Source organism: Talpa europaea (genome assembly GCF_964194135.1).
Source record: "Talpa europaea genome assembly, chromosome: 1".
Taxonomy (NCBI): Eukaryota; Metazoa; Chordata; class Mammalia; order Eulipotyphla; family Talpidae; genus Talpa; species Talpa europaea.
This window is the reverse complement of record NC_140073.1, coordinates 132960030-132982015: the sequence shown is the minus strand read 5'-3', so window position 1 is coordinate 132982015 and position 21986 is coordinate 132960030. Positions and strand designations below refer to the sequence as shown.

The 21986-nt window shown below is 35.3% G+C and overlaps 1 protein-coding gene across 1 annotated transcript; it reads right to left on the bottom strand.

Moving 5' to 3' along the window:
- Nucleotides 1-2457: 2457 nt before the first annotated feature.
- Nucleotides 2458-21444, bottom strand: ICOS (inducible T cell costimulator; the record flags this gene model as incomplete). Its single annotated transcript, XM_084259543.1, has 5 exons — nt 2458-2498; nt 4570-4654; nt 5629-5735; nt 6395-6733; nt 21387-21444. The coding sequence occupies 5 exons, from the start codon at nt 21442-21444 to the stop codon at nt 2458-2460; spliced, it is 630 nt and encodes a 209-aa protein (XP_084115669.1).
- Nucleotides 21445-21986: the final 542 nt, after the last annotated feature.

Sequence of the window (21986 nt, the reverse complement as noted above, 5' to 3'; positions counted from 1 at the left end):
ATAAATCTTTAAAAAAAATTTAAAAAATTTAAAAAATAAAAAATAAAATAAAAATGGACTGTATGGTGTGTGGAAAAAAAAAAAAAGGAGACTGTAAGAACACAGGACATAGCAGCACTTTTGTTACTTTTACAGAAGATCAGTAACCTGAATTTAATGATGAAGAAACATCAGACAACCCAAATCAAGAAACATTCTACAAAAAAACTGCTTCTAATCTTCAAAAGAGGCAGGGCCATAAAAATCTCAATGAGGAACTATCTAGAATAAAGTTTACAACAAAAATGTGACAAGTAAATGAAGGGAAAATCTGGATGGAATTTATTGCTATAACATACATTTATAGGGACACCTCGCAAAACTTGAATGCAGTCTGAGTATTCCATGGTACAATGTATCAACGCTAATTTTCCAGTGTGGAAGGTTATATTGCGGTTTGGAGAAGAGTGTTATTGTTTATAGGAACTAAAAATTGTTCAGAGGTGGTAAGGCATTATTAGGTCAGAAACAAACTCAGGAAAAGAATAGCCCCTTTGCTCTACTCTCATTTTTTATGCTTGTGTTTTAAATTTAAAGAAAAGAAAATGAAAAAGTAACTGTTCTAAGCAATGGACTATTTTCCAGAACAAGGTCGAATTCACAGTGTTGCTAAGGCAATAATTTCCCCACCCACAAGAAAAGACTATGAGGTGTGTTCAGTTATTTAATATCAAATGTTTATTGTTTAACTTCCCACTACTGCTAAAATCCATTTCATAATTAGCTCCTCTTAAAAAACACAGTTATTTCACAAAAACTGTATTCTTGAAAAATTCACTTTGAAATATCCAGCGCTGCTGATTAGGATGCTTCAGGGCCTACCCAGGACAGCCTGGCCTGGGGGCCTCCCAGACCCTGGCCCACACACAGAAAGTTGCAGACAACTCAGGGAACACTCTGCAAAGCAAGTCCGCTGAAAACTGAGAACACCATACTTGATTCAAATTACGAATTCAGTACTATACTGTACACATCCAGCATTACACATGCTTAAAATAATGTAAGTATGCATAATGACACATCAGGGCTCAATTTTAATGTAAACTATAAAGACAGCTACAAATTTTAAAACTACTAAAAAAGCCCATTTTACCTAAAGTTTAAAAAAGTTACTGTATACACATTGGCTATTCCAGAGGCCTGGGGCATGCAGACAGGAAGTAGAGAAAATATTCCAGCTAATAATAATCATGCGAACAAGTTTTCCAGACAAATCCTATTTGAAGGAAGAATATCTTGAAGGGCCAGGGCCAGTTATCAGCTGAATGGTTTGGAGGAGAGGACTTAGTGCTGATGATCCTTGATATATCTGTGCTTCTTTCAGATCCTGGAGGTATAAATGCAGACAGATCCACTGGGTCTCCACGATGACTTCTGGCTATAGGGGCAGGAGCACCTGGTTGCCACTGGCTCAAGGAATCTCTCAGCTCCTGGAATTCCACTGCGGTCTAGATGGCTGTTCCAGGTAGGCTGCATGAATGTAGTTTCACAGCTTTATCTCCAATTGATCATTAGCTCTACCCCCAGAACAATGTTAGACCAGGAAAGATAATTTTGTTTGTTTGTTTGCAATTTTAACATCAACTATAAAAGCAGCCTAACTTATGATGAATAGCACCATGAAAAGATACATAATGGCAAAAAAGAGGACCCTCAAGGAAGTTGATACTGATGGAGGCATATACTGCTGATGGTACATATACACAGTACCATCATCCTACCACTACTGTGTCAACACAGTAAACCATTTAACTGGGTTAGAAAAATAAGATGTCTTTCTGGAGCAAAAGTAAAAATACATATTGCTGAGCAGCAGAGGGGGAAATGTGGACATACTCCTACTCAGACTGCCTGTCAAATAGACATGCAGAAGTATTTTAAGGTCAGATGAAGCATCTAAACTCTAGATGGTGTAACATCTCAGATATAAAATAGCTATGGTTTGGAAGCATCCCCCTCTACTGTCTGATGAAAATAGGAATGCTCATCCTATAAGAAGAGGTAGTCTGGTTGTGAAATACAGACAGATGCTGGCCCTTGACTGACCATTTGCTTTGCAGATTCAGTATCCTTGGCATCTTTTATAAATTTTATAGATGTGTTTGTTTTTCTGGCTGGTGCATTGCTAGAAGCAGATGTGAAGACAAGGATTCCATCCCAGGGAGGTCTATTTGTTGAGCACACACAAGCTGGGCTTTCTCTAAAGCTAACTGCAAAAGGGTGTTTGTTTTGAGAGAGCTCAACAGTACTGAGGCAGTGTGTTAAAATCCCTACTGACAGATAGTCACTGGTCCAAAGTGAACAAAACACCAGCAAAAGATGTATGTAGTCAAATCAAGTGAGCCTCTCTGTGCTCTGGGAAACGAAGAAATCTCATACTTCAAGTGGGGGGTGAGAGTGCAAACGGGCCAATGTATGTCATGCGTGAATGCCAGAGAGTTCCAAGTTATGGGTCACACCTGTAACAAAAATTAGCATAAACTCTTTAAAAACTCTCCATGTGCCAACTCCCTTCAACAAGCTTACCCCTTTCTTCTGCCTCTTGTGAACAGACATGCACACACCATCCAAACTTTTCTTTGTGCTTTGAGAACCAGCACCAGTTCTACACTTTCTGTGAAGTTTTAACCAGATCACTCTCCACTCCTATAACAGATATCACCTAAACTCCAGACTAGCATGTGACCCTACCTTCCGTGCAAACCTGGCATCTCTTCCAATGACTTTACAAAATTAAGACAAGGACTATCTTCATTATCCTCCTTCTACCCAACACCCATTACTCAGTACAGTGCTATTCATGTGACAAGTTTGACTTAGATGGACTATTTATTCATTTATTTAATAAATATTTACTGAGCATCTGCTGTGTGCTAAGATTGTGAAGTCATCTGTCTGGGGACCCAGCCACAGAAATGTTTTGAAGCCTCCTTTATAAAGGTACTGAGTCATTATCATCTTGGAATTGTGTGCATAATGCTTTCAGAATAAAAAAGAAAACCCTGCCAACCCCCAAGAAGCTTACACAGCTTATGCTCTGACCATTTTCACAGCTCTTTACATCTAATTGCAAGATCTATGCATTGCTGAAAGGTAGAGGAAGAATCTGCCCACCTCTCTGCCCAGCTGTAGGTAGAGTGGACATGCCTAACACTGTAGAGCAAAAGTTCAGCCTTGCATTTGTCTGCTTTTGTGCTTCTGAAGCCTTGAGAGCAGGCTTGTCAAGGAGAACTGGGCACAGCTCAGGGACAAGGGAGAGTTATTGTCCCCTGCAAATAGCCCCAAGCCAGTGGGTACTGGAGCCAGTGGATAAAAGTCCCACAGCATCCTACAGAAGAACAATTCTAGGAGACATTGCAACATTTCTCAGAGGTCTTGTGGCCTCTAGCTAAAACCGCACCAATGCAATCTTCACTTGCTTTTCCCCCTACTAATGCAATCTTCATTTGTTTTCCTCCTTGCCTGCTCCCTCACCTCATCTCCCTGGAGACATCTTTCTGACACATTACCTCCACCAAGTTTCTGCACCAGGGTTTGCTTTCAGGGATAAAAGCTAAGGCAGAACACATTATTATGAGCACAGGGATTGGGAGAAATGATTCCTTTTAATAACAAAGTAGTGAAACACAAGCTCTTTGTTATTGGCAAAGCTATGGGAGCACCTCTCCAGGGGAATCCAAGCAGTCACTCAATACCCTGGGCATCACTTTTGCTAAAAAAGGAGGAGATGAACTAAAGGAGCATTTATCATAGTTCCCTCCCCAGCTGTAACACCACGACAATAGATGCTCCATTTGTCCCTTTCAGATAGACCTTCGCCAACTGAGTGGCAGCAAAAATGCAGTAGGTCTGTCTCATTGAGTATCTCACATCATTACTATCTTAAAGTCAAAATGACTAATGAATTTTCCAAATGGATCCTTCAAACTTTTGGGATGCTCTAAACTTGATGATGCTAAAATTGTCAACACTTACCCTCAATGGAAAAGATCAAAGTCCCACCTAACTGGCCTCCTGTAACCACTCCATTTCTCTCAACTTGTACATTCTTTTAATCAAAATAGTAGTATCTTCACAGATTTTTCTTTCCCGTGGTAACACCACATTCTTCTTCCAAAACCTGTTAAAAATCTCCACATATCTATGTACCTTTCACAGTGCGTCACTCACCAATTTGCACTCAATTGATATTCAATAAATATTGTCAATATTCATAAATGCTCATCAGATGACAATGAACTTTTTAACAAGGAAGTCTTAGACTCATCCCAGTTTTTGAAATGTCAGTTGTAAAACTGCCTTGATACAAAGTAGAATATGAACTTTTTGTCTGTTTATTTTTAATAGAAGTTTATAAAGCGATTGTTTATTTTCAACGTACTAGGGAGAATATACATTTAGTTAAAGTGAAAATTCAGATTGTCACAGAAAATATAAAAATTAGACATTTGAGACCTATTTCTCTTCCTTTAAAATCAAACAGTAAAATTTGGTGCCCTTCCCTGCCCTGATACCCAAACGGAGCAGTACCTGTCCCTCCAGGTTTTTTAGCAGTGGGCATTGCTGCCATGAACATGTATTCACTATTTGGGTCATGCACACTGGATTGGCGCTTCTGGAAAAAAAGTCAGAAATATAGAGAAACATGGTTCATCATCAGCTCTGTCCCATTCTCACCCCCACTTTGTTTGATTGTTCTGTTACATTGTCATAGTTCTTATGTACAATTTTCTCTTCTTTGTTAAAATAGTATGTCACAGGATCATGATGTGACTTAGGGTCCTGACTTTAGGCTAAAAAGGAGAATAATATGAAAGGGTTGTTTTGTTGTTGTTGTTGTTTTTTAAAAAAAGAGGGTTTTCTGCTGAACTTTCTTATTTTTGCCTTTCTTGTTTCTTCTCCAGTGGAATTAAATTGTGAGTCCTATCTCACTCTCTTCCATCTTTACCTCTGTTTTCAAACTCCTTTCTGGTACAAATAAACACACTGGCCAATGATCACATGGTGGGTATACTTTAGTATTAGCATACAGAGAATGTTTGACTAAGAACCAGGGTTATGAAAGAGTAAAAATATATCCCCTGCACAGAGATTTTTGTTATTATTGTGGTTGTTTTATCTGTTTTGCGTAGCTTTTCAGTGGTTTTCTGTAAAAGGAACGAGTCATCATATCATGAAAGGAAGTTGACCAATTCCTTCCCAGCTACCACTGGCACCTTGTAAAACTGATGTTTGACCAACTGAGTGAAATTTGCTCTGACTTAGGAAACTTAGAATCAAATTTGCAGCTCATGTTTAATCATTTTTTTTTCCTTGGGCCTGATTTTTTTTTCCTTGGGCCTTGTCTTTTTAAAATAATAATAACATATTTCTCTGTAAACCATCAAATTATTTTTAGAATGGAGGAGCTTTAAAATAAATATCCTCCAGTTCCAAGTTAGCAGTTTAATTAACAGGTGTAACTTGAGGAGAAGAAATTGTCTATCTGTTGATCAAATTACTCTGTCAAGAGCAAAATGTACCTTGATGAGTAAATAACCACTAATGTTCCCAGTAAAGCAAGAGTAAGAAAAGACAGACATAGCTCACCTTTTTTATCAGCCAACAAACAAATACACATGTAAAAATGTAGATGAGGATAAGACCAATAAATCCAATGGGTAACCAGAATTTCAGTTGGCAACAAAGCTTAGATTCTGGATTGAAAAAAAGGATATGTTAAGGAAAAACTCTGAGAATCAAATCTCCTTTCAGTGCTGAATCACAAATTCTTTGACCTAATTTAGGAGTGATTTAATCAAATGAAACATTTATTATACTCATGAAATCCAGTAAATGGTAATAAATAACATCAACTTAGTATCATACCAAAGATTCAAAATCTAAAACCTAAAAGATTCACACCCATGTATGTTTACACAGGTGGGTAATATAAAGTCCTCTTCTATTTTATTTGCAAAAGAGTAGAAAAGTAATTGTAGAAAGCTGTCATTTTTAATCAAACCACTTCATCCCATAAGCTCCCCACTAAACCAAAACCTTAAATTTCAGGCAAATAGAAGCAACAGCCATTAGCCATAGGTTGGGTAGTAATCATTTTCCCTGATTTTTAAAGGCATGGCCTGTCTCTTACTCCACAGTTAAGATTAATAAGTTGCGCAATACTTCTTAACACTAGTTATTATGATTAACAATAACCAATCATCCTTGCATATTTTATTATAAACAATTGGCATCAATTGCTCATAAAAGAACTCTAATGCAAAAGACATTTCTCTGTTTCATTATTTTCATAGCAAGAAAAGTTGTCAAAATGCAGATATGCTCTTAAATTCAGAAGATGAAAATGTCTTACCATAAATATGCAAATATTCTTTACTTAGAATTTTGATTTGAAAAGGAGGAGGATCAAAAATCTGTAGTTTGCAGAGGTAATAGCTGGCATAGGAACTGTCCAAGTTTTGTAGAAAAAAGGAAACACTGCTGTTGGATAACTGAGATATACAGAATGTTATATTCTTCGTGAACACTGTGTTTCCACTTCCCTCTGTTTTAGTGAGCTCACAGAGTACTTGGTTCCCTTTCAGCAACTGCATCTTAAATTGCCAGATAGTCGTAGGGTATCTGCATAAGATCTGTACACCTCCATTGTGAATGGTAAACATTTCTGACTTGGCAGAATCATTGACTTCTCCTGAATAAAAGAAAGAAAATAAAGCAAAGCTGACTTTTTGGAATATGTTGCCCTAATAATTACATTTGAACATAAAAGTAGTCTCTTTTCATCATAAAATCACTCCCTTTGCATAAAAATAAAAGAACTTCAAAGGCAAAAAGAATTTAATGGTAAAACTGTCCTAGAAAAAAAAAATCTACCCTGAATTGCTTGTCATATATGAAGATATAGTATATAATATATTAAATAATATATTTGCATAGGATTATTCAAACAGATATGCTTCCTGTCCTTTGGTGGATTTCATATTGAAGATGGAAGGAAAACAAATAAATATGTAATAGTGCACCATAATTTATGCTAGGAATGGAGTGTTATTCAAATAAAGGTGTAGGGTTGGATTCAATTTTGATTGGAAAATCAGAAAATTCCACTTTGAGGACATGACTTTTAAAATTGAAAATGAAAGAAAAATATCACTTAACCAAACAAGGAGAGATTGGGTGGCAAGGGGAATGTGGTTTAAGAAAAAAAAAATTCTTTGAAGTACAAAATAGCTTCAAGTAAAAATGAATAATTATATATAAATATAAATTTACATTATAACTTCCTTCCTACTAAAGAGTAAAAGAAGAGATGAATCATTTCAAATGACAGAAATGTATTCTCTCCCCCAACCTAATCCATTGAGAACTGAATCAAGGTCTAATGATAAAATAAGCAAAAATTTGGGACCTTATTTTTTTCACTTTTTTAATGAATGTTAAGTGTATACAGGAAGGCTACGTTCTTTTTGTGAGTCACAAAAGTATCACAGAAGAAAGAAACTGGTTTTAGTCTGATTGCAGTTCTGAATTATTAGATTATAAACTCAAACTAGTCTTTATCTTTCTTTTACCTTTTTTTTTTTAATTTGACAAAGTTTCATTCTGAAATTGTTTGGAAAAAATTACTAGCATGTCAGTTTTTAAGTTTTGAAATCTCTATTCTTGAGAAATCTACTTGATAAGTAAAAAGAATGTTTTTAGGGGAAAAGTGATCTAGTTCTCCAGTGAAATATAAATTCCATTTATGCTGTCAAAGTCATTAAAGGAGATTCCTTGAAAAATTAATAACAGAAATTCCATACAACCCAGTTATTCCCATTTGGGGGTACATACACAAAATACACAAAAACGCTAGTTTAAGGACATATATTCACCTCTGTGTTTATTGCAGCATTATTCATGATAGCCAGCAGCTGGAAATAACCTGTGCCCATCAACAGATGATTGGATAAAGAAAAATGTGGTATATATACACAAGGAATTGTGTATTGTGTACACAGATATTAAAAAAAATGAACTCTTGCCATTTTACAACATGATGTACTAAAGGGTATCATGCTTAGTGAAATAAGATAGAGGGAGAAAGACAAACACTGTTTTATTTCACTCATATGTGGTAAATAGAGAAAACAAACAAATGAACTTCTAAATAAAATAAAAATAAACTTTAAGATTATATTAGTGTTTATCAGAAAGGAAGGCTGAATAGGAGGGGGTCAATCAGATGAAAGGCAGAAAGGGAAGAACTGGACTTTTAGTGGTGAAGTTACTGTAGTGTATAGACATGTTGATTTTTAATAATGTACATCTGAAACATCTAATATCTTAATGCAATGTTACCTCAACTAAAAAAAAATACCATTTTTGTGTTTTTATTCTTTATCTTCTAGTAGTTGTTCTATATAGCAAACATACTTTGTATTCTGCTATTATCACATTCTACATTTAACAGTCATCATAATTATCCTCTTAAGTGACTTTATAATGTAACTATCTGAAATTGCTAAAGTATTTCACTAATGTTGGACGCGGGTTATTTTTATCATTCAGTTTTATGTAAGTATTAAAACATTTGGTCAAAATGATCATGTTATCAGAAACACTAAGTATTGCCAGATTACTTTCTGAAAAAACTACTCCAATTTATAATAGGACTAGCATTATGCAGGAGGATTCATTTAGCATGACTTTGCTTGCACTAGTTTCTTTATCATATTTACTTATTTTTCTTAATATCTCTGCTTTAATTCATTTTTTTAGGGAATAGATTTTAATACACAATTCTTTTGGTTTTCACTTATAGCAGTCCAGATTAATCACACTAATTTCCACACCAAAATTACTGAACAAAATGTCTAAAAATATTACTGATGTGATTAAAGAATTGACAAAAAAAGGAGAAATTACTAGGATAAATGTGAACTAGAACCCAGAGATATGAGCAGAGCCTGGTAGTTGTTTTTACTGATAACTATTCTCCTAAATTCATACTTTTGTTTAAAAAGTCTGCATGCAAAATGAGTCTACAAAGTGAAAACTCTAAAAGAAATATTCAGAGACAATTTCACAATGTGACCCTCTCTTTTTTTTTTTTTTTGTGGGACCCTCGCCGGTGGCCAGGGAATGAACTGGTGCTGCAGAGGCTGTGGGCAGCCTCGCAACCCAGTGCTCAACCGCTGCGCCACCAGGGGAGGCCAGTGACCCTCTCTTCAGTAGGTTGGTTTTCCAAAAGTTACATCGTTGAAGTATAGGTAAGACAGGAGTAAAACAACCCTCAGGCAAATTACAGTTTACAATGTTTAAGGAAATGAAAATAAATGTGTGGTATCTACAGAGCTCAAGAAACTTAAAGTAATTTTGAAAAGAACCATGTAAAACTGGCACACAAAAAAAACCCTACATTGAGATGAAAAATTCAATGGGTAGGTTGAGAACATATTAGATGGAGTAAAAAGAGAGTTGATGAACTGGAAATATCTTAGAAAAAATGTTCAGCCTGTCATACCAACAAATCGCAAGCAGATTTTTTTTTAAATATGCAGATCTAGATATATCACAGTGAAAATATTTTAAGAAGTCATTGAAAAGAAAGTGAGTACCTTCGAAGAAGCAACTACTAGACTGACTAGTAAAGTCTCAAATTCAACAATAAAAGAAATGATACAATGAAATTATATCCTTAATGTGCTGAAAGAAACTCAACCTAGACTACATTATCTAGGAGGGTAGTAAATGTGTATATAGCTTAACACTTGATAAGTGAAGTATGTATGTTGTAATTTCTGACATAATTAAAAGAATAAAAACAAAATATACAACCTAAATGAATACCACAAATTTTGGCATAATGGTTTTATACAAATGGGAAGAAAAGTTGGAATTATAAAGGAAAACACAGGGTAGAGAGGTTTCTGTGTTCTGACAATGTTTAATTCTTAACCTGTGGGGATTATGTGAATGAGATAGTATTCATTATTCATTAAATAATATACTGATGTTTATTTACTTTTCTGTGTAGATGTTTTGTTCTAGAGTAAAAACATTTTAAAAGTATATGGAAGGAAAACACTGTTTGTTTCATTTTTAAAATAGAGGAAACAGGCAGCTCTCCTGCCTTCCTGTTTCTTACAGATGCCTCTCTTTTTCTTCTTTTCCTAATAAACTTGTCCTTTTAAAATGTAAAATATAAAATAAAATAAAAATAGAGGGAACAACACAAGCCAAGGCAAAGGGAAAAGAATTGATAGCATGAGAATGGATGCAGTTTGCATTAGATTAAAATGAAATTTGTTTAGGGACTTATTTGTCTGAGTAAATCATGGTATACTACTATTGTTTTGATGTTTTTGTCTTTACTGTCTGCTGCAGAAGATAAAATCAGTGAGCTAGCTCTCAGTTCCTTTAGAAATGTTTAAGGCAAATTTCCGAAGGACTTTAGAGTGGAAGTAAGTAAGCCTCAAGGATCTTGGAGCAAAAGTGTTTGCAACCACAGTATATACACACCAACATAGATGCATAGTCTTCTAATTTTGAGTGATTTTGTCAGCAAATTTGCTCCCCTTTTGTGCCTCCACTATGTCCCATAACACAACACAAGATGAAATGTAATAGTGAGAGGTGCAGGGTGGTAGAAGAACAATTCAGTGGTTTCCAAGGAATCAAAAGGCAAAATCTGGCTCTGACTATGGCACCCCTCTGAACTTCAGTCCCCTCATCTGTGAGACAAGGAAGTGAGACCAAAATATCTTAAAGTTCTTTCCAACAACTATTCTTTATGGATCCAGGATCAGAATACTTCCAAATGAGTCTCCAAACAACTGAGAGAACTATTTGTTGTTGAATCCTCCAGAGAAGAAACCATGTTTCCATAATCCTTTCTCTATCCCAGGATTTTACTGGGCTGTTCTATAGAGTCAGGAGATGAGAATCAATGAAAATGTTTTCATTGTACATTTTGGTAGGGTTGGAAGGACTGAGATTTTCTTAAGTGAGAGTGCCAAGAGCATGTGTTACTGAAATTATTACAGTAACTGCAGATTCTAAAGTGTCATTTATATTGGACACACTTTTTTACTTTATACTTTCAATCAAAAATTGTATAGGTCACCTTTTCATTGTTGAATTAGTGATAAGAAGCATGATTTAAGTTTCCAAATATCCAGTGCTTAAGCTATCTATCTAGAAAGTCACTTGGTAACTCTATGAGTTGCAATTCACATGCTTTCAACTAAAGGAATCAGGTATGACATTTAATCAATTGTTTCATAATTACTTTGTCACTTATTGAACAGATATGTTCAAATACCTAATCACAAATTCTTCTGTAGCCTTTGGTGACATTTGAAAAATAGTATCAAGAGGAGATCACCCTTATAACTCTAACACATTTAATGGATTGGCAGACAATTTAAGGAAAATCTGAATACGTTAGTTTCTTATTACTGTAGAAGCAGCTAAAATCTTTTCCCCAATCTCACTGGGTGTTTTTATCTCCAAGTCTAATATTCTACCAGAAATGCTAGTATGGCAGTACCACTTTTTAAAGTCAATGTCTGTTTTGATTTTTTGGATCTCAAATCTATTTCATCAGTCCCTCTGCCATACCAGTAGTTTAAAATTATGAGTGTCCAACCTCACCAATTTCTGTCTTCTTGATTTCCTTTCTCTCAAGCTTAAATATTCTTCATATACCACCTCTTAGTATAAAATCATCCTCCAAAATACCATCTTTCACACAATCTTCAATGTTCCTTAGTCCAACAAGCCTTTTCCATCTTTAATACCTATAAATAGTCATATATACCATCGGCCCATGTTTCAGACACCCATAAATAATCCCATCTTCATATTTCCATTTCCTATAATATGAGTTATAGGAATGATTCACCCTTTTCCCAGCACCGTACACAGTCATATCTGGTGAACTTAAAAATCAACATAACAAATTCAGTTCTTTTATATGCCAACAACTTACAACCCAGACAGAGCAAATTTTTAATCTAAGGTCACACAACTTCTTGGGTACATGGAAGATTTATATATAAGATTGACATGAAATAGTTAGAGCTCAACCTAAGGTTGATGTCACACTAGTAACAACCAAGGGAAGTCTAATGAAAACAAGTAACCACATGTGAAGCTAATCAGTGGTCACTATAGACTGGTTCACAGGATCATTGCTAGAATCTATCTACAGGAAGAAGCTCTAATTTCCTGTACCTGTTTTATATCTAGCAGGATCTATTCAACTGCTCTACCATTTAAACAACTGCCCCAAACCAGCCTCAACACTCTAAGACTACGATAACTTTCTATATTTCTGTTCTCACTCTTTCCCAATTACCATCCATTCTTCTCAGGGAAGTCAGAATGATCTTCTAACATGTATGGCCAGAGAGTATCATTGCCTGCTTCTAAAATACCCAAGGTGTTCCCACTGCATTTAAATTAAAATGTAACTCCCCACCTTGGTTTCCCATAACCTGTAGATCTAATTGCCTCTCTGCCATCCACTCACTACACCGCAGTCACACTGCCCTATTTCTCAGACATCAGAAGTTGGTCCCCTTTGAGTTTGTTGTTTCTCTGCCAAGAATGTTCTCTGATCTTCACATGGCTCTTTCTTGCTTCTTTAGTGACAATTGACCACTCAATCCAAAATATACCCCAAGTCATTTTCTATCATACTACTTAAAATAATGTATCATTTTTCTGAAATTATTTGGTTTATTTGTTTCCTTGTTTATTTTCTGGCTATCTCACTGTAACATAAACTTTAAAATTAGGGATCTTGGTGATCTCATTCCCCAATCCATCTCAGTAGCTACATACATCAAGTGCTACATATCAGTAGCACTTGATATGTGTTAAGACACTAGTATTTCTTTGATGGATGGATGGATGAATAAATAGATCTCAGTGATGTTCTAAATTTGGGGAGAGACAGCATAGAATATAAACTATAAGAATGAAAAAGGGTTCTTAGAAATGATCCAATTAGGCTTTTTGTTTTACTTTTATCAAGTTAAGTTGGGACCACAAAAATTAGTGTCTTGTCCAAGGTTACATAGTTCATAACTGGGACATGACTTTAGGGTTTGCTATACCATTGCCAAACAGGTACATAGAAATAGTCATGCATAAGAGGCATGTCTCCAACAGGGAGATCAGATTCTAATGAAAATTATCTTTCTGAACTTCAAACAGAAGTTTCTTTACTCACACCAGGTTCATTAATGACTATTGATTCTATTATTATTATTATTATTATTATTATTATTATCTCTATAAAGAGCAGGACAGGTTTAAACCTGGTTGATTATTTGGATCCCTCAGAGTGTATGTTAAATTTGCTCAACATACAGCCAGGACAGAGACCCCGGACCAATGATTGTTCTAATATATCCAGATGTCTCATGACTACATGTTGGTGATTTGTGATATAAACAAATGCTACCTTTTAGCTTTTAAAACACACTTGTTAAAATCATAAATAGGACAATATTCTCTTAAATTCTGGTGATCAGTCTAAAAATCCAAATATTCAGTATAAGTTCCTGTTTTGCTATTATATCTGTTTGTTTCTTGTTGGTACTTCTTGGTTATAGGTACTCTACAAATAGGTACTGTATCTTTTAATTACATTGATTACCACATCTAAAAAGTAGTCTTCCCAATAAAGGCTCAAACTTTTAGCTGCTTCTAACTTTGATTTTTATAGTGTTAGTGTTGATTGAACAGATTGAAGACAAATGTTTTTAAGAGTTAACGAAGAATATTTACATTAGGTGTTTTCTCTTTATTTTCAAATTGTCTTAAAAATAAGTACTTTTGCATCTACATTTGTAGGAATTGTTAAGAAAAATCACTGCAGAAAAGGTCACTCATCTGAGAATTGTTCAATGGCTCAGAAGAGCTTATTTGTTAGTTGATTCTTTAAATATTTGGGATGTTTTATTTTGTTAGTATAAGCTGATCTTAATAGAACCCTTTCAGCCAGGACTATTGTAAGCAACTGTATTACTCTGGGCTGAAAATCTTTTGCCAAAAACATTTAGCAAACCCACACAGCACAGCGAGTGTGAGACAAATCAGCAATTTTAATTTATCATCCTTAACTCAGACTTCTAACCACAAACCTCCACAAAGGTACCAGAGTGTTAGAAAAAAAGAGATCTTCCGTATTTGCAAATATTAATGGTGCTTATTAAACACATTTTCTGTAATCAAACAATAATAAGTTTTATTTTAGAACAGCACATAAATGTGGCATAATAGGTGAATTTCTAAAAATTGCAATGTTATATTAAGTTTTGTTGTATTTTTTTCTTTTACTAAGAAATTCTGGCATTTTAAAAATGTGGGTTTTTTAACCTTTCATAAAAGTATTGTCATTTCTTTTTTTTTAAAGATTTATTTTTATTTATTTATTTATACAAGCACCAAGTACAGTCAGAAGCACGGGAGGGTAAGAGAATTCACCAGAGCCAGAGCGGGGAACAGAACAGGCAGACTGACAAAATACACTGCTGAGGGGAACAGCAGGTGCTGCAGGAGAGGTGATCCAACCGGTGCTGCAGCAGCTGCGGGCAGCTTCGCAGCCCAGCGTTCAACCGCTGCCCCACCAGGAGAGGCCCAAGTATTGTCATTTCTTATGAGTTTACTAGTTAATCTTTTAGAATCCTGATTAGTAGATTTCTATATATGCATCCTTTCTTTAAAATATTTTTTATAAGGAATTGTCTTTTTTTTTAAAGATTTATTTATTCATTTTACACAAGAACCGGGGTACAGCCAGATGCGTGGGAGGGTGAGAGGATTCACCAGAGACAGAGTGGGGAACAGAACAGGCAGACTGACGAAATACACAGCTGAGAGGAGCGCGGGCGAGACAGGAGAGGTCTGCGGCGCCTTGTGCGACCTTCGCCAGCCAGCCAGGATCAACCCTGCTGCAGGGCTGCAGACAGCTTCACAGCATTGCGCTCAACTGCCTGCAGCACCAGGGGAGGCTCTATATATGAGTCCTTTTATACTTAAAGTACAATTTAAAGGCATCCATAATGTAACGAAGTAATTGAAGACAATAGAGCAGGTAGGCAAAATAAGCCAAAGCCAATCTAAATTATTAATATTTGCAGTAAAGAAATAAAAAAAAAAGTTAAGGGGAAAGTTGAGTACAATACACACACACACACACACAAACACAATGTGTGAATTGTTTTTAACTCTCCAATAAATTCTGTAGGGGGCATAAAACAATCTTTGACCCTCTAAGTGTGTATAGTAAGAAAAATTAATGCTTGATTTTCCTCTAGAAAAAAAAAAAACTTATTTTCTAATTGAAAATGGAAAATTCCCAGTGTTATAAAACTTTGTAGCAGAATTCACAAAGCAGTTCATTGGCAAACAATTTACTGGGTTAGTTATTTCATTGTCACCGATTTGAAATTGCCCTACTAGGGAATCATATGAGATTAAATAAACCCAACTCTCTTCTGCAAGAGGGAGGGAGAGAATGAGCACCACATTCCTCCATCCTTCAACTGCCATGCAAAGTCCTTTGAGCACATAGCTTGGTGTTCACTTGGTGACCTTGTTAACATTTAAGTCTCCAGCTCTCACTCTATTCCAGTAACCCACACCCCTATCTCCATCTTATTCATCCCCTCAGCTCTGATCCTTTATTTCAAATTTCCTTTCACCAGTGTTGTCTGCATATCCCCTGACATCCAGAGTAACATTTCCAAAGTGAATGCAATATTGACTTACCAAACCCAACCTGCTCCATTAAGGGAGTCAGAGTTTGAGCCTTGGGATCTCAGTCTTCCTTATTCCTCCCTCTTTCTGACTCTGATCCAATTGGCCACTAAGTCTAGTTGACTCTAGTTCATGGATAGCTCTTAAATTCATTTGCTTTTCTCCACTCCCTTGGCCAATCCAGGACCTTTTCATGTCTTCCCTCATCTGTGAAAGCATTTTCTACACTGGCCTCCAAGACCAGTCTTTAGCCTCTGAGTTCATCCCTTATGCTGCTCCCCAAATTATGTTTTTAAATAGTATATCACTTCCCAACTTTAAATTTTGTACTGTTGCTTATGAGGTCAAAAGAATCATTTTTCTTAGTGTGACACAAAATCTTCTCACAATCTTATGGACCACACATAGTTCAAGCTATGCTGAACATTCTAGTCATTCATTTCACACTGTTGCTTCTGTTCCCATAGACTAGAATATGCTATTACCCCCTTTATCTAGCTAAAAATCCTGTCACTCTGAAGAACCATTTTAAATTGATCAGTTTCCTATCTCTATACTCCCAATAACACTTTGTTTATATCAATGTATTGATTATGCATATAGGCTTAGATCACAATTATTTTGCATACTTTTCATTTAACTATGAACTTCACAAGAATAAAGGCTGCATCATGGCCACTTAAATAATACCAGGACCTGAAATATAAGTTCAATAAGATAGGTAAATGAATAGGAAATACAAAAGCTGGAAGAATATGGAGGTTGAAGATGGTTGGTAAATATCCTGCAATGGAATGAGAATAGGAGTAATGAAAGCAGAGCAAACAATCCTATTTACTAGGTATTGGAGAATCCTTGTTTCTTAAAGGCAAAACTCAAATTGAGTGATGTCCAGTCAATTCTCTGAAGCCAAAGTATAGAAGTTCGTAAATACCTAAGTTTTCAAAAACTTCCAAAAAATAACTCATAAGGATTGGGTAAGTTTGTATGAAGTAATATATTAAATGCATTAAGTGCAATCTATTATTTAATGTTCATAACAGCCTTTTAAGTAAGATTCTGTATTTCTATCCTTATTTTACAGATAAGGAAACTGAGGCTTGAATAACTGGCCTAAAGTTATAAAGCCAATATGTAAGAGCCACAATTTTAACCTAGATAATCTGAGAGCACACTCTTAAGGAGCTTTTTAGTACATTAAACTAGATTTGGAAGTAATTTTCAGATATTCCTTTCCTATGGAAAAAAGATATCTCAGATATTTCTTTTTAAAATCTATGGATCTTACAGAGATTGAAATTAACATGAGAGTTTAGATCCTCCTTACATAACTACTTTTTGTTTCCACCACGAAATGGGGATGTGCTGTTAGCAATTTAAAGAGCATAATACTTCATTTCACCTGAGAAAGGTGTTAACAGTGGTGGAAAGTCATAAAAAATACCTTGATTTTATGATGGAAAAAACAAAGGGGATCTTACAGGAGAATAATACACATTTCTAGAAAGATGTAAAAAGAAAATGAAAAAGATGTGGTTAAACAATTACTGGAAGAAAAAATATCAAATTAAAAAAAAATTTAAGGCAGCAGATTGAAAAGCCTCACCCAGCCCAAGCAATGTTAATGAAAAAATTCAGAGGAGGAATATCATGGTAGAATTCCTGAAATTTTAATAATAAAATAAATAGCTCTCAAGATGCTAGGAAATTTTTAAAAATTATTTACAAAGGAATGAGAGTCAGACTAGCATAGATTATTTGCCCACAATCTAGACGGCAACTGACAGTGGGTGAATATCCATAGAATATTCAGAGAAAAGACTGCAATCCAGGAATCCTATTCCCCAAAAAGATATTAGCCACTCAGTATAGTAAATAGAGGACATCTCTGTCTGAGCTGGAGCTCAGACAGGTGAGGGTATCTGAAGAGAGTCATGAAAATCTTCTGACTGTTGAATCATAACTGAGATCACAAGATAGAAGCAGATGGCAAGAATGATGTTGTCACTGAAAATAGGTGAAGTAAGTATAAAGAACTCTTGAAATGAAGAGAAATGCTGTAAAAATAAGAAAAGTAACAATGATCTGCAAGTATGAGTTTTCAATTATTTCAACAAAATCCATGTAAGGGACAGGGGTGATTTAACAGGATAGTATTGAGTGGGAAAGAAAGAACATTTCAAAATTCTCATGTCAGACAAGGCCATTGTCATTATTTATTTTAAGTCAATAATAGACATTCAATTAAGATTGTCTAAACATGATAATTACTTAGAAAATTAAGAAATGTAGTCAACATTCCAAGAACAAAGACAAAAAAGGACTTAAGAGAAACTTTACTTCATCATACCAACAAAAATAAAGAAGGATACAACAATAAAGGAAAAGTAATAGAAATAAACATCACACTGAAGTAATAAAATCAAGTATAATTTTATTGTGCTGAGTTGGAAAGTCTTAAATTCACCCATGGAGAGAAAAGATTGACAATTGGGATTATTTTTAAGTCCAGCCTGAGTACTAGAAAGGGGTACTGTCAGGAAAAAACATTTATGCAGCATCCTGGAGAAGCTGGGAGGGGCTCCCAGGTCAGCTCAGTGGCACAGACTTCTCTCTAAGCTTTGGGGAAGAGTAGGTGATTGGAGACACCAAAAGGCTGTTTTCCCTGTGATGGCAGAATTCAGGAATCACTACTTTAATGCATCAGTGATAAAAGAAAGGTTCAAAATGAGCCTGAGGGTTATCCTACAACTTCCTCCCAGAACACATCACGAGACATGTGCATTTATTAAGCACTATCTGACATTATCCTGCTCCACTGCTTTCAAAGTGATCTTTCTAAAACTAGAATCCATCAAGTCACCCAACTGGTGTCCAATTACTCATGAATTCTTCTAAATGCAATTAGAAGTTCACATTTTCCCCAGGTCCTTATGCAAAGAAGGAGCTTTCTGTTGTTCCAGGATCAAAGAAGATAACTTTACTAAATTTTACACAGAGATAAATAGACTAGGCATTACTAAAATTTCCAGCCTCTTAACGCACCAACTAAACAACAAACTGATTAAGAATTTCTCTCCTTTTAAGATTTACATTATATCTCTTTTACTTCAATATGGTGTGAAAAGAATATAGATGTTAGAGGCAAATACATTTGAGTTCTAATCTTGGTGATGCCATTAATTACTACATAACAAATCACTTAGCTTTTCCTGGTCTGACATGAACTGAAAATAAGAATACCTCTTAATGGAATGAGAAAACATACCTAATTGGGAGGATTAAAAATATGCCAAAGCAAAGGACCTACAAGCAACAGTGTAGTTCAGTTTGGCTCTTTACTTCATGATTAGTCTTTAAAGATGATGGTTGCTGCCTGCATCTTGGTGGTATTTTCAACAAAAAAGACTGCTAGCATATTTACTATTAACATTTAGTCGCTTGTCAAACAACTTGTCATATGGTATGTGGTTTTCTGTATGATAGAGGGGACAATGATTTTATTCAATTAGAATCCAAAACATATTATTTCAAAAGTACAATTTATTCATCAGCTTAGTCTGGCAAGCTGTAACCATTCTAAACAAACTGGATTCATCCATCCATAGGAATAAAATCATTGCTAATTCAAATCTCCTGAGTAGAATATTACCATCAAAAGTGCCCAGGTTGGTCTGGCATAGTGGGAAGTTTTTTTGGCAGTAGAAACAAAACCTTCAATGACTTTTACCAATGTTCCCGTAAGGAAATCCAAAATCTTTGACATGATCATAAGGTCTGAATGGTTCGATCTCTGCTTTCCATATTAGCCTCATCTCGCACCATTCCAGACTCCTTCCCTCTCTGCACAGGCACATCTCTGCTTCCAGTTCCCTGACTTTATTTATTCTCTCATGCCACAAGTCCTTTGCACTTACTCTTCTCATGATGTGAAATGTTATTCCCTACCCTAATACCATTATCCCCATTCATTCCAACTTATCCTTCAAATTTCAGCTCAAGTGCCACTTTCCATAGGAAAGACTACGACGAACCCCACTCCCCAAACCCAATTCAACAACTACCCAGGCTAGACAGACTTTGTTCCTTTTTTCTCTCATAGGACTGCCTTTTGCATGTAATTATCATTAATTCTTGGGACCATTTAATTGATCTCTCCCTCTGTCATTCAGTTAACTTCATGAGAGTAAAGACTGACCTGATTTTTTGCTCATTTTTGTACATTCAGCAGCAGCCATCATGGCAATTGTTTGGTACTACATTAATAAATGGAAGAATGAATGGATCAATGAATGAATATCAATTTCAAAGCATTCATTTCTTATTCATGCTGCTAAAGGGCTTCATAGGGTCATATAAAAGACAGCTGAATGAGCAAACAGTCCTGAACTACCATTCAGACTCATTAATAGACCTTAATTTTTCATTCTTTATACTTAAGAGCATTTGAGTTATCATGAACCAATAAGATCAAACATTTGACCAATTGGCTTTGTTTTTTAATTTTTTAGAGAGAAGAGTCTTTGTACCACTACAAAATTTATTTCTAGATACAATTATACCTACTAAAATTTCTGCTTTCTACTCTTTTACTTTCAGTTTACTTTAATTTTACTTTTTCCCAAATCAAGAACTTAGCTCAAAATTAAAGATAAAACAAAGGTAATATTAAAAAGTAAGAAGTACAGACTACAGAGTAAAAAGCAGTAGAAACACATATAGTAATTTAATTATAGGTAGTATTATTCAGATTGTTCCAATAAAGTCTGATATATGCCATCTAAAAGAAAGAATTGAGGCCATCAGAATATTTTAATATCTACAGAGGCAAGGGAGTGTTTTTGTATCATCTTTGGCCTTTGACTCTTACTGTAGAAAAAGCTGTATGGCAACCTGGGCATTTCTGACAACATACTACCCAGATAAAACCCTTCTTTTCAAAATCCTTTCATTTTATGTTCTCCTTCACAAAGAATACCCAGTCCAAATGCCAGTACTATTTAATTTTCATTCTGTTGACACAAGTCATTTTGCCTTTTACCTTTGTCTGAGAACAGTAAGCCACTCTTCTATTTTATCCACCAACAGGTAATTCCAAACAGGTATGGGCTGATAAAATATGTTCCTTCATCTTACAACACAGCAGTAGTGTAAACTCAATGCCGTCAACAGACTAAAGGTGACATATCTGTCCTTAGTCATGTGCTTAGGCGCTTCTGCAATTGTTCCTACTTTTTAAAAAAAAAAATCCTTTTTTAAAATTTGGTGCTTACTTTTCCTACCTTTCATTTTTCTTAATGTTCACTTGATTATAAACTAATAAGAATTATTAATTTATAATAATTACAAATTATTATAAAGTTCAATCCCCAGCTGGCCAGGGAGAAACCCACATGGAGCAGCAGACCTCTCCTGACTCACCCACTGCTCCCCTCAGCAGTGTATTTCAGTAGATCTGCCTGTTCTGTTCCCCACTCTGTCTCTGGTGAATCCTCTCACCTCCCGCATCTCTGGCCTGTACTCCAGCTCTTGTATGCATAAATAAATATTTAAAAAAGAAAGAAAGAAATATTCAGTAGATCACTTACCTTTTAGAACTTCAACTTGGAAGCCGAGGAGAAATAAATACCAGAGACCTGACTTCATATTTGCCAGAAACAGATACAATCCTCTACTTCGGTCTTCAAAGGTGACAACAAAGTCATGTTCACAGTTATTTTCTATTTGCTAGAAAGGAAGTGGTTTTGATGGGGGGAGGGAGGTGATAGAGTGTCATGCCATCACATTCAAAGAGATAGCTTTAATTGATGGCACTGGCTGGCTGGGAGACATTATTGTGTATGGAGGTTAAGCTTAATCATGGATTATTGAAATAATGGAATTTGAAAACAAAGGAAAACCTTACTTTCATTCTAGCTCCAATAAAACAAATAAGAGACAATGACCTATTTTTTTTTTCATAATCACTCTACTTCTCTGTATCAATAGCTATTGGGATAGCTGGATCCCAAAACAGCCACATGATGAATAATACCATCTTGACACATTTCTATTTCAGCTATTTGCCCTCAAAATAGATAATCTTTGAAATAAGAAACAAATGCAATTATTACAAAAAATCAAAATAAAAATATGTGAAAGATGAGTAATGTTGGTATCTCAGAAATATTTACATAGCATTCATTGTA